Genomic DNA, 13,852 nt, shown 5'->3' on the forward strand with positions numbered 1-13,852 from the left:
CCACGAAACACATAATAAAAATAAAAACAACAACCCAATAGCCCTGTCACTGGGAACAGGAATGCTTTTGCATTTACACCAGCATGTCCTGAAATTGATGCAAAAAGAGGGGAGCAAAATTATTGTATTTTTTGTTTTTTAAGCCCCACCAAATGCAATTGGTAAATACCATTTGAAACCCACCAGCACTCCCTTTCTTTATCCATCCTAATATTGGGGGGAGGGAAAGTCTACTACAGTCCAACTTTTTTTGGGGGGGTAGCAAAAAGCCACGCCCCCACCCTTAATTTTTTAAAAAATGAAGTTTCCCCCCCACTCCACCCCGCGTCTAAATCCTCTCCCCTCTGCCTCGAAGCCCCACCTGGCCGCCCTCGAGGTGGAAAACGGCCGCATCCGGACTCCCGACTCGTCCCCGCCTTCCCCGCGACGTCCGCCGGCCGAGCGATCACTCCAGTCCGAGGCTTGTAAAAGCCGGCTTAGGCCCCTCGTACGCCGACAGCTGCGCCAGAGCGCTACTCTGAGAGGGCACTTCCGGCAGGAGGCTGGCGTAAGCGGCACGCGAGGGAGCGGGAGGCTGCGCAAACTTCGTAGCAGCGAACGGAAGGAGAAAGGCTCTCAAATCTAGACTCTAGACTTGGAAGCGCTGACTTTGCCTTCCGATAGTTTCATTTTTGGGTGGGCGGAGCATGCAAAAAAGGCAAAAAGCTGCCTCTCATTTCGGGGAAGGGAATTCTCAGAGGGGGTTGCCCAAGATTGCAAGAGTTTGGAAAAGTTTTTTGAAAAATATATTTTAATTGGAAAAATAAAAATATATTTTAATAACAATGAATATATATATTAAAAATAAATATATAAAAATAAAAATTTAATAAAAAAATTTAAATTTTTTTCCATATGTATTTTAATCCGTTATCTGCAGATTAAGACGTTGCACAGTGCTCGTTATTGAATGTTTATTTAAGGTAATAGCATGTTTTTCAAAAGTATAAGCTGCACCGTGAAAATATGCCTTTACATCGATGCATCACTAAAGATTACTTAATAGTCCCTATACATGTTTAATGTGCTTACGGAAATTGCCGTTACGTTTCCATAACTCATTAATAAATATAAATATTGCTGTGAAAGTGTTAAATCACAACCTAATCGTTCTTCAGTGTAAGAAAGACTTCTATATTATTTTCCCTTTCTCTCTTCCTTATTTTTTAATTTAAGAAACAAATAATCTATCTTTTTCCTGGGATTTCTTTTTCAATTTATTGCATTAACCGGATTCCAAGTAAAAGGTTAAATACTTAGACGACCTCCCCCACATGATAATAAATAGATAAACAGGGCTCCCTCTTTAAAAACAGCAGTGAGTAACCTTTTTCAATCTGAGCCACATTTCTCTTCATGGGAAGCTTCCGGGGGCCACATGTCAGCAGAGGGAGGGGTGATAATAATGATAATGATAATGATGATAATAATAATAATAATAATAATAATAATAATAATAATAATAATAATAATAATGTATTATTTATACACCAACCATCTGGCAAAAGCAGGCCCAGTAAGACAGGCTTGAGGGGCCTCCATTTGTTTTCTGGGCTTGACGTTTGGCACAGGATGGTGATGTTAATCTAGGGGGGTTTGTGATGTGCCCATATAAAAACTATATGGAGATATCTCAGGAATAACCCACACAGGTCTGTCCATCCTCTAGCCAGCATTGCTCTTCTCTGGCAGACAGATTTCTTTTTTAAAAAATTCTCATCCTACCATGGTGTGATGTGTCGCAAACATTTCTATTTAAATCACAACCATTATTTTAAATTGTTCCCCTGCAAATAAAGGAGCGTGTGGAACTTTCTGTGCAAATCTGCTGCCCCACCCCATGATGCGATCCCTCATTTTCCCAATGCAGAAATAGTCACCTTGCCTATATACCGTATTTTTCTCTCCATAAGATGCACCTGACCATAAGACGCACCTAGTTTTTTTAGAGGAGGAAAACAAGGAAAAAAAATATTCTGAATGAAACAATGGATGTATGATTTGTGTGGTTCATGCTGTGGCCACAGACATGTGATCTGATGGTGAATTTGGGGTGACCCAATGCAAAAATCCTGAGGATCCATGTGGATCCGTGCTTTGTAACTACATTTTTGCACCATTGCAGCCCCACGCAACAGTGGATGCATGGTTTTTTTTGGTGCAGGCTATAGCCATGGACATGCTATGTGATCTGATGGTGAATTTGGGTGACCCAATGTAAAAATCCTGAGGATCTATGGGCTTGTACCTCCCCCCTCCCAGGCAGCCTCCGCTAGCGTCCCTTATCTCTCTTCCGAGCCCACCGATCAGCTGTTTCATTTCCCTCTTGCTTGCCTTAGTGTCTTTTCCTTAGCTGGAGCAGTTTTTTGCTCCTCCTTTTCTTCTAATTTCTCTCCTTATTGCTTTAGTCTTCCTGTTTCCCCCCTTTGCAAATTTGCTCTCTTTACCTCCCCCCTCCCAGGCAGCCTCCTTTATCTCTAGCGTCCCTTATCTCTCTCCCCGATCGGCAAACGATCAGCGGCTTTGTTTCAACACCCACTTCCCTCTTTAAAAAAACACAAAACCATGATCTGCTTTTTGCCCCTGGGCAATTCGGCTCCAGGGACCATGCATTCGCTCCATAAGACGCACAGACATTTCCCCTTACTTTTTAGGAAGAAAAAAGTGTGTCTTATGGAGCAAAAAATACGGTATGTGGCCCTTCACAGACTCTTCTGTCTATAAACCTCACCAGAATCCAAACCAGAAAGGTTTGGGGTTTTATTTTGCATGTAGAAGGTCTCAGGTTCAGTTCCTGGCATCGCCATCTGAAACCCTGGAGAGCTGTTGCCAGTCAGTTGCAGGGTGAACCTCATGCGTAGGTGCTGACTGCGGCCCACTGGGATTCTCCATTTGGCCCTCAGGGCCTTCCCAAGCCACACCCTCCACCCTCCCAGGCCATGCCCTTTTCCAGCCCTGCTTTGCACCCTCTTCAAGTGTTTATGCCTGGCTGAAAAGTATGTCAAACTCTGACTCTGCCTCTCGCTTGCCTGGAGGATAAGAGAAGGGTGTGTCAAAACTAAGCTACTGTAAAAAGGTAAAGGGACCCCTGACCATTAGGTCCAGTCGTGGCCGACTCTGGGGTTGCGGCGCTCATCTCGCTTTATTGGCCGAGGGAGCCGGCGTACAGCTTCTGGGTCATGTGGCCAGCAGGACTAAGCCGCTTCTGGCGAACCAGAGCAGTGCACGGAAACGCCGTTTACCTTCCCGCTGGAGTGGTACCTATTTATCTTCTTGAACTTTGACGTGCTTTCGAACTGCTAGGTTGGCAGGAGCGGGGACCGAGCAACGGGAGCTCACCCCGTCGCGGGGACTCGAACCACCAACCGTCTGATTGGCAAGTCCTAGGCTCTGTGGTTTAACCCACAGCGCCACCCACGTCCCTTTTAGCTACTGTATAGAGGCCAAATTTGCATTTGTTGCTTCGTCTACTGCTGGCTATGGCCAGGGCCGTCTTTAGCAGATGTGGCACTGGGGTGCAAATATCTGCCCAGCGTCTCCAATTCCACGGATAGTGGGGATGGGGGCGAAGCTGCACACTGCCAGCCATGGGGGGGCCCGCAACTCTCCCCCATGCCGCTGCGGGAGAGCAATCCCTGCGGAGGCTTGGGAGGCAAGCTGCACGCCCGCCAGCCATATGATTGATATGGCGCAGCTGGCGGGCATTCAGGTAAAGGGGAGGCTGCCGGCAAAGCCGCGCAGCTCCCCTACTCACTAGGTGCCCCGGAGAGGTCGGCGCCCTGGCGCAGCGCACCACTAAACCCTATGGGAAAGACAGCTCTGGCTGTGGCTCTGCCCATCACTGGCATGCGGCCTTCAGAAACTTAAGCCCGCTTTCTGAATCGCTCCTCGTTTTATGATTCTTTGTCCTAGGGAATCAGGTGCTTAACTGATGGTTAGCCCTGTCCCTTTTTTTTGAGGGAGTAACAGGTCCTTCCTCCTTTGAAGCCTGCAAAGCTCTGTGAAAATGGACCCCCTATTGTTCTTAAGATAAACCCATCCTCGCCCACCTGCTGCCAGTCTTCCCTGCCTCTTCAGAAGCTAAAGCTCTCTGCCGTCTTCCTATTATTATTATTTTTAGTAAGCTTTGCATTGTGACATATTCCGATTCTTTTTTCCGCAGGCATGTGGGAGGGAGGGACGGACTGGCCTGTCAATCGCAATTTTCTCTGTTTCTCATTTCCAGGGCCTTATATTCAGCTCCCCACATCCCTAGAGCAATCCTCAATTTAAAAAATAAAAATAAAAAAGGAAAAACCTCATGAAAATTTGTCAGCACGAGTGTAATTTCCCCCCGATGCGATTTTGCTTAATGTACAGCAGCGGTTCCCAAACTTTTCCAGGTCTGTCTGACCCCTCAGTTCCATAAACTAATCCCCAGTCCTCCTTGCCCTACCCTATAAAAAGCATTATTTATAATAGTGGTTGACTAAGGAAGATAACAAATGTCCCTATAGTTAAAGCCATGGTTTTCCCAGTAGTGATGTATGGAAGTGAGAGCTGGACCATAAAGAAGGCTGATCGCCGAAGAATGGATGCTTTTGAATTATGGTGCTGGAGAGTCCCATGGAGTGCAAGAAGATCAAACCGATCCATTCTGAAGGAAATCAGCCCTGAGTGCTCACTGGAAGGACAGATCCTGAAGCTGAGACTCCAATACTTTGGCCAGCTCATGAGAAGAGAAGGCTCCCTGGAAAAGACCCTGATGTTGGGAAAGATGGAGGGCACAAGGAGAAGGGGACGACAGAGAACGAGATGGTTGGACAGTGTTCTCGAAGCTACCAGCATGAGTTTGAGCAAACTGCGGGAGGCAGTGGAAGACAGGAGTGGCTGGCGTGCTCTGGTCCAGGGGGTCACGAAGAGTCGGACACGACTAAACAACTAAACAACAAGGAAGATAACGGCACCATAAAATTCAAAACAGTGACAATTAATTGCACATTTATTCAAAATCCAATAAAAATTATTGAGTTTAATTCATCATTCAATGGAACGAGTGAACTTCATCCAGGGATACCAGCTTTTCAAAGTCTGATGGTCATTTACACCTCCAGTGCCCCCCCTGCCATCTCCTTGCCTCTTAGCACCCCCCCCCCGCCCGTAATTCCCCCACCGAGGAGACAGTGTTGCCTACTTTGGGAACTATTGATCTACACCTTTTTGCTATGCGATTCCTCTTAATACAGTGCATTGTGTGTGTTGTTTTCAGTTAAATATGCATTTTTATGCACGCTTTACACCAACACCTGTGGTTTTTGTACAAATTACTTGAGGGGAGAACTGCATTGCAAAAAATCAGAGAAGTGCTAATTTCAAAGGTTGGTTGTGTTTCATTTTGCATATTCTTTCGGAATGTGCAGATTTGGGAGGTTCCCCTCTAAATCAAACTTAATCAGTCCCTCTCCTCCCCAAATCCTTCTCCTGTTTTGGCCCATGCAAATTGCCAAAGAACAAATCTTCTGCGTTTGAAATCTTGCTCGTCCCGTTCTAGGAACACGGTTCTAGACTCAGCTACACTGGCAAAGAAAAAACGCTTTATATGCATTGTATATGCATATAACACCAGATGGCGCTGTGGAGTTCCGCTTTTGCCAACCCGATTTCTCGCACAAAGTTTACAACGCATTTAACTGAAACGCTTCTTTGGTGTGTCTAGATCCAGCCTCTGTTTCTGTAAAAGCCCATGCTGCTCCTTCTAGAAAAAAGAGAAGTGGGGAAGTTCAGATTTTGTTCTATACAACCCGCCCCCGCCGAAGGCACAGCAAGACGGGCTACTGCAATGCACTCAGCATGGGGCTGCCCTTGGAGAACAGGGAAATTCAACTGGTTCAGAAAACAGAGGGCAGATTATTGGCCTGGGTCCCATTTAGAACTCACAAAACCTTGGCTTTCAACCTTTTGCTGCACCGGAGGCTGGTTTGTCTTGGCCCATTGTGCGCCATGGAGCAGATTTGTGACCTGCTGCTTCAAATGTATCATCTAATCAAGAGCACCCCCAAATCAAAGTACAGTAGGCTCTCTATCTTCTCTGTCGCCGACAGAGCGGGGTTGCAAGTGGTCTCAAGGCCAGACAGTACAAGCACGCCATGCATTGGTGGAGACACAAGGCCATATGAAAGTAAGATGAGTCTGCTGAATCAGACCAGTGGTTCATCTAGTCCAGCCTCCTGTGGGAGACTAAATTCGCTGGAGGAAATGTGTCCAAGCAGCGACTGGGAAGTTGGGTGTGTGTGGACACAGAATGTTTAACAACACATGCCTTGTGGAAGTGGAATGAGAGGTCAGTCTAAGACAGGTGTGAGGAACATGTTCAGATGTTGTTGGGCTTCAGACACCTCCAGTTTTATGTGCATCTAGGGAAATTTCAGCCGGCACAATTGAAGTGGATTGAAGTACAGTGGTGCCCCGCAAGACGAAATTAATTCGTTCCGCAAGTTTTGTCGTCTAACGAATTTTTCGTCTTGCGAATCACGAAATCCCATAGGAATGCATTGAAAATCAATTAATGCGTTCCTATGGTCAAAAAAAGTCCAAACAAAGCCAAATTTGGTACAACAACAGTTTATTAACTTCTCTTTAAAGTCACACATACTGTAAAGAGCAGTTCAAAAATTGAAGGGAAAATAAATTAATTTTATAAACAAAACATGTCTTTGTTTTTAGACAAAGGAAACAAAGCCGTGAGACGTTTTCGTCTTGCGAAGCAAGCCCATAGGGAAATTTCGTCTTGCGAGGCAAATCAAAAACGGAAAAACCTTTCGTCTAGCGAGGTTTTTTGTCTTGCGAGGCATTCGTCTTGCGAGGTACCACTGTACTTTCTCATTCCGGTGCAAGAAACCCATCTTTTATAAAATGAGCTGTCTGCTGTAAGGAAAGTGACCGAGAAATGCATTGGAAAGTGTGGGACGAGCGAAGGATCAATAGGAAGGCTTATAGCCTCCCCACAAGCAAAGGGAAACAAATGCAATCTACCGTCATCTCCGCATAAGCTTTGGTGTAAGCAAATCAGGATGACTGTTGAATAAGCAGCTCACCTGGAGGAGCCTGACAATGCCTGTCTTTGTCCCTGGGGCAGATGGGAGTTGTAGTCCAATATTTGGGGAGGGCGCAAGTAAAGGAAGCTGGGGACATTATTAGGTGGGCTGTGATAGCTAATGGGAATGCATTGCCCATCGCTGATAAACAAGTAGGGAGCTCCTCACACTACTGAGCCTTCACTCAGTGGCATGGCAGTTTATATAAGGCCTCTGGCCAATCAGAAGTTCCCACGACTCAGCCAATCAGGTTTTGGAAATTGTGACAAAGAGTTAGCTACAAATCCTGAGCAGTAGGCAGTTGAGGACCACTGAACGCAGTTGATTTAAGTGCACCAGATTACGCTGTAAAGTGTAATGGATTCAGCAGAGAAAAGGTGTCTTTGAACATAAGGTTGCCAACTGACCAGAAATAAAAGCTGCTCTGGAGTGCTCTTGTGCCTTTAACAGCAGCTTAGCCTGCAGGAATCAGGTGGTAATGTTCATTGCAGCGTGGGAATTAAGCAATTGTGGGTTAGGTTGAGGATCATGCTGCAGTTAGAGGCATGAGAGCAGTGATAAGATGTTCCAACAAATCTTGTATGCTCTGCCTTTTCTCCCTTCAACAATGTCTGTGTCACAGCCAGAGATCAACACAGGTAAAGTGCTTTCCTTCCATACAGAATGGGCCAGTTTGGTTTCTACTAACTAGTCACTGGGGAGTAACAGCATATCTTGTTGGTGATGGCAGGTACTTTGTCACATTTGGAGCAGGGAGAAAGAAACAAAAGGACAGAGACAAAAACTCACAAGACAAATTGTCTATTTATACATATGAAAACCTATTAAATATATACACTATTTTGTAAAAATGAAAACACAGTACATTTTGATAATACTGAGTGTTTCAACTGCCCTTATTTGCAGAGATACCCGAGTTGCGTTTGTGCTGTATTTGCCATCACAGATCTTTTGTTCATCAGAATCTTTGCAGAAATAACAGGCACACAGGAACAAGCCCTTTTGCATTTTGCATTAAATGGTGCCCATAAAGATCCACCCTTACTTTGCGTTAAATGATACCTGGAGGACTGAGCCTTTTCTGGCTACTTAATCCGAGGATGGGGATCTCCAGCTCCCTTCATCATCCCTGACCACTGGGGCTTGGTGGCCGCTGGAGCTCCCTGCTATAGTCAACCTCTCTCACACAGAAAGGTAATCTCAATTTCATCTTGATGGAAAAAACACTCTTTAAAAACAAACGCCCAACTGCAAGGACAATCAGGGGAATTAAACAGCAGGTAATCTGCATTAAGGGGATCCTAAGAGAAGCCCTGATGGATCCATCCAAGCCAGGCGTGGCTAACCCATGACCCTCCTGCTTTTGTTGGGCTCTATCTCCCATCATCTGCAGTCAACATGGCCAATGGTCAGGGGGTGGTGTGAATTTGTGGTCCAGCAATATCCAGAAGACCACAGATGCTCCCCCAACCCTGATCTAGGCCCATCTAGTCCTGCACCCTGTGGTCACAGCGGCCTGTCAGATGCCCCTGGAGAAGCAGAACATGAAAGCAGCAGCCTTTGCTATTGGCCTTTCAGCATTCACAGGTAGACTGCATGTGCGCATGGAGGTTCTACTTAGTTGACATGCTTAACAGCCACTGACCACGCTCTACGGAGAGGTCCGACCCCGCTTTCTTCAAGCCAGAAGCTCAGTTGCCTTGCAGCGAAACAGAGCCAGACATTCTCCGGCAACAACAAATCATTCAGCGAGGCAGGCGATCTTTGGGTGAAACCACCCAAAACTCAACAGGGAGCTGTGTTTGTGTCTCTCTGTAGGCTCCCGCTGTGGGGCATGCGGGGCTGTGCCTCAACGGGAACAGGCATCAGGGGTTGTGTTAGCAAACTCTCCACCCTCCTCACCCTCTGGTCCAGCGACAGGACGGGCCTCTGCCTGACCTGTACGATGACCCAAAGAAGGAAGGCCTCTGTCGGTCCTTCTCCCAGCAGCGGATGACAGATGCCCTGGCTCAAGGTCTCCGAGTGAGAAACTACAACTGCTACGACATTCCCCAAACGCACAGGATCCGCAGATGGGGCCATGCAATGCTCCCGACCCGCGAATAAGGAACCACAGCATGGCGGTCTTCTCAAGCAACCGGCGCCGCCTGTCTCTCCTTCCACCTCCAGGGAGACCGCAAGAGATCTGGGCAGCTCCAGCTGGGGTTGCAGCAAAGCAGCACCGACATGATGAGCCCCAGGACCACCACAGAGCAAAGCACCCACTTCAACATCCCCGTGTACATGAAGGGGAGGACCAGGACAATAAGGACAGCCACCAGCAGCAAAAGCAGCACCAGCCTCTTGGCCGCTGCCCGGCTTGGTCCCCTGATGGCATCATTCTCAGAGGCGGGGTTGCCATCAGTGAGGCTGGTGCCAGGAGGGTCTGGCGGACAGGGGACCTCGGTGTCCAGGCCGGGGCTGCCCAGCCGGCCCACCACGTCCTCCTTGTCGTGAAGGCTGCAGATCAGGCCTCCGAAAACGACGGTGGCCTTCCGGCAGAGCGGGCAGCTGACGACCCAGGTGTGGTCTTCGTTCCTCAGGATGAGCTTCAAACAGACGGCACAGAAGACGTGCTGGCAGGCCAGGACTTTGGGCAGGCGGCAGGCGCTGTACCGGTTGAAGCAGATGAGGCAATCCATCTCGGCCAGCGAGACTTTGGAGGGGCGCGGATGGCACAGGTCGGCCACCGGCGGCACAGAAGTCTCCGTCAAAGCGGGCGGCTCCAAGGGTGCGGAGGGCACCGGTTCTGGAGTGCCTAACTGGGCAGCATTTGGATCGGGGGCTTCCGCAGCAGGGGAACAACAACCCTTGCCCTCTTCTGTAGGATCAGCCTCATCTAATGGACCACCATTCTCTTCGTGTATCGGCCCTTTGGATGTCTCCGGCACGTCCATGTCCGCAGCGTCTTCGCCTTCTGCCATCCCCAGCTGCCCTGTCTCCCTGCCTGGAGAGCCAGTTTCGCTCTCAGTATGTAAGTGATCCCCGGAGCCTTCCATAGGAAACAATGGCGGCCTCAGCGACAGCACAGCAGCCCCCTTCAGACTGCATGTGTGCATTTGGAAGCTCCTTTTATAAAGGCGCTTTGTCCGGCCAACACAGAGCGAAGGCTTTGTTTGCTCTCCGAACATCCCGCTTGCTCCGGGAAAGGCAGTGACGTCATGGTGGTTGTCATTTTAAAAAAACACAAAAAAACCAAGGCAGGGATAGGCGTTAATCAGTAACTCCAACGGTCACAGGGTTTTATGATGCCCGATAACATAAGCTGCGGAATTCTTGCCCTAAAGAGCAAAAGTTTGTTGTTTGTTTTTTTAAACTGAGATCCAAAACATAAGGAGGACGCTTGAGGTTTTTTTTTCAGAGAAGGTGTAGCCAGCATTCAGAATCATACAAGCACAGAGTTGAAAGCATCGTCTAGTCCAACTCTAGGGGAGTGGGTGGCGCTGTGGTCTAAAACACTGAGCCTCTTGGGCTTGCTGATCGGAAGGTTGGCAGTTCGAATCCCCATAATGGGGTGAGCTCCAGTTGCTCTGTCCCAGCTCCTGCCAACCTAGCAGTTTAAAAGCATGCCTGTGCAAGTAGGTAAATAGGTACTGCTGCAGGGGGAAGGTAAATGGCGTTTCCATGCACTCTGGTTTCCATCATGGTGTTCCGTTGCACTAAAAGCGGTTTAGTCCTGCTGGCCACATGGCCCAGAAAGCTGTCTGTGGACAAACGCCGGCTCCCTTGGCCTGAAAACCAGATGAGTGCAGCAACCCCAGAGTTGACTGGACTTAACCACCCAGGGGTCCTTTACCTTTACATTTACACTACAACTCTAAGCTGCAGTGCAGTGATTACAGATAAAGAATCCCTGGCCGATGGGCACCCAAGCTCTGTTGAAAAGCACCCACCATCTTCTGAAGGAGTCTGTTCCACTGTCAAACAGCTTGTACTGCCAGAAATGTATTCCTAATGTTTAGTCGGTATCTCTTGTCATATGAATCAATTGGTTCAAGTCCTAGCCTCTGCAGCAGCAGAAAACAAGCTTACTCCATCTTCCATGTGACGGCCCTTTAGATATGTGAAGATGGCTATCATATCTCCTCTCAGTCTCCTCTTCTTTCTCCAGGCTAAACATACCCAGCTCCCTCAACTGTTTTTCATAAGGCTTAGTTTCCAGACCCTTGTTCCTCTTGGCTGCATATTCCAGCTTGTTGATATTCTTCTTAAATTGTGGCACCTACAACTGGACACAGTATTCCAGGTGTCGTCTGACAAAGGCAGAATACAGTGGTCCTCTTACTTCCCTAAATGTTGTTGTTGTTTAGTCGTGTCCGGCTCTTCGTGACCCCGTGGACCAGAGCACGCCAGGCACTCCTGTCTCGCACTGCCTCCCGCAGTTTGCTCAAACTCATGCTGGTAGCTTCGAGAACACTGTCCAACCATCTCGTCCTCTGTCGTCCCCTTCTCCTTGTGCCCTCCATCTTTCCCAACATCAGGGTCTTTTCCAGGGAGTCTTCTCTTCTCAAGAGGTGGCCAAAGTATTGGAGCCTCAGCTTCAGGATCTGTCCTTCCAGTGAGCACTCAGGGCTGATTTCCTTCAAAATGGATAGGTTTGATCTTATTGCAGTCCATGGGCCTCTCAAGAGTCTCCTCCAGCACCATAATTCAAAAGCATCGATTCTTTGGCGATCAGCCTTCTTTATGGTCCAGCTCTCACTTCCATACATCACTACCGGGAAAACCATAGCTGTAACTATACGGACCTTTCCGTAAATGTATCCAGACACTAAACTTCTGTTGATGCAGCCTAGGATTTCATCACCTTTTTTTTGTTGCTGCATCACACTGTTGACTCCTGTTAAGCTTCTGGTCTACCTAGAAAAGAAAATAACTCCAGGCAAACAAGAAGCAATTTCAGAGACTCATGAGTGTTTTGAGGGACCCATCACACACAAACACAAACAAGCAGAGCTGAAAATTCCACACAGACTTCAAATTTGACCCGAAATGACCAGCTCCCTCCGGATATTCCAAACATCTGCATATTTTAGTTGCGCATTCCAGTGTTTAGGGATGCTTTAAGGAAATCATCAAGTCTTGCCAATGACTTGAAGGCAATGTCTAAAAATACTGTAACCCAAAGTTTCACAGAAACACCTTTGTGTGGGCGTGTTTTGTTTTCGATTAAAAGAAAAAGCCTTGCGGCGTTCTAAATTGGGGGTGGTTGGGAAAACAAAAATCAAAGATATGGGGGGGGGAATATAGGGTGTGGAGGGGATTGTATTCAAATGCCAATACAGTGGTACCTCGGGTTACATACGCTTCAGGTTACATATGCTTCAGGTTACAGCCTCCGCTAACCCAGAAATATTACCTCGGGTTAAGAACTTTGCTTCAGGATGAGAACAGAAATTGTGCGGTGGCGGCGCGGCAGCAGCGGGAGGCCCCATTAGCTAAAGTGGTGCTTCAGGTTATGAACAGTTTCAGGTTAAGAATGGACCTCCGGACTGATACGGAAGGGGGGGGCATGTCTTCTTCACCTCCTTCTTCGCTACAATATATCCATTTATTTCCAATTGTCAATGTCAAAAGGGACTAAAATCTATAAAATTCATAGAAAATCAACGTGCCAATTTGCTCAGTTTCTCTAGGACTCTATGACACCTCCCCTGTCCTCCATAATCCCTCAAGCAAGGTGTCAAGACACTAATCCTGTCAAATCACTCTGCCAAGCCTTTCCTCCGGGCAATGCCAGGTGGCAGACCATGCATACATGGACCATTGTCTTCTCATCACCGGTACTCAGGATGTTTTTATCTGCACATATCTCCAGCTCTGCATATTCCCCCCTCCCTCCTCCATATGTTAATCCTGTGTAACCCAACCTCTTCTTAATGTATTCATGATGTAACTGGGATGTATTTTGCACTGTATTCTGGGACATGGAGGGAAGTTTCAAAAGTTCATGCCACCCCTTTCTCGCTGTTCAATCTCGCCTTGAACCTGTTGCGCAATAAACTTGGATCTTCTGCAGCTTGCTCCTGTCTCCGGCTGAGCTCATTTTCCTCCACAGGGACCCGCGGACTTAGTCCGACGAGCTGGGTGGCAGAGCAGCCTCGCACCCAGATTTTACCGTAACAGGAACAAATTAAGTACGTAACCAGAGGTACCACTGTAGAAGACAGCTTCGGGTTTCTTCGCAAACTACTTTAGGCTCAGAGAATCTGCGCGGGGAAACTTTACCACCAGATTTCTGTTTGTCCGTCAGTTCATAGAATCATAGAATCATAGAGTTGGAAGAGACCACAAGGGAGTCCAACCCCCTGCCAAGCAGGAAACACCATCAGAGCACTCCTGACATATGGTTGTCAAGCCTCTGCTTAAAGACCTCCAAAGAAGGAGACTCCACCACACTCCTTGGCAGCAAATTCCACTGTCAAACAGCTCTTACTGTCAGGAAGTTCTTCCTAATGTTTAGGTGGAATCTTCTTTCTTGTAGTTTGGATCCATTGCTCCGTGTCCGCTTCTCTGGAGCAGCAGAAAACAACCTTTCTCCCTCCTCTATGTGACATCCTTTTATATATTTGAACATGGCTATCATATCACCCCTTAACCTCCTCTTCTCCAGGCTAAACATGCCCAGCTCCCTTAGCCGTTCCTCATAAGGCATCGTTTCCAGGCCTTTGACCATTTTGGTTGCCCTCCTCTGGACACGT

General features: G+C 47.6%; 2 protein-coding genes across 3 annotated transcripts in view; both read right to left on the reverse strand.

Annotated features, from left to right (window-relative positions):
* TMCO4 (transmembrane and coiled-coil domains 4) overlaps window positions 1–672 on the reverse strand; it is a 44,370-nt gene extending 43,698 nt beyond the window's left edge. For both annotated transcript variants that reach the window (XM_081203075.1, XM_081203074.1), the window contains exon 1: window positions 362–672. The gene's annotated coding sequence lies outside the window, so the exon portion shown is untranslated. The remainder of the gene's footprint in view (window positions 1–361) is intronic.
* A 6,331-nt stretch (window positions 673–7,003) lies between these two features.
* Window positions 7,004–10,599, reverse strand: RNF186 (ring finger protein 186). Its single transcript, XM_081203188.1, has one exon. The coding sequence runs from the start codon at window positions 10,280–10,282 to the stop codon at window positions 9,242–9,244; it is 1,041 nt and encodes a 346-aa protein (XP_081059314.1). The 5' UTR covers window positions 10,283–10,599; the 3' UTR covers window positions 7,004–9,241.
* Between the last annotated feature and the right edge of the window lie 3,253 nt (window positions 10,600–13,852).

The sequence above is a fragment of the Podarcis bocagei genome (assembly GCF_964188305.1).
Source record: "Podarcis bocagei genome assembly, chromosome: 7".
Classification (NCBI taxonomy): domain Eukaryota; kingdom Metazoa; phylum Chordata; class Lepidosauria; order Squamata; family Lacertidae; genus Podarcis; species Podarcis bocagei.

Coding starts and splice junctions, on each gene's coding strand:
- RNF186 (XM_081203188.1), bottom strand. CDS start 10,282: ATGTTCGGAGAGCAAACAAAGCCTTCGCTCTGTGTTGGCCGGACAAAG.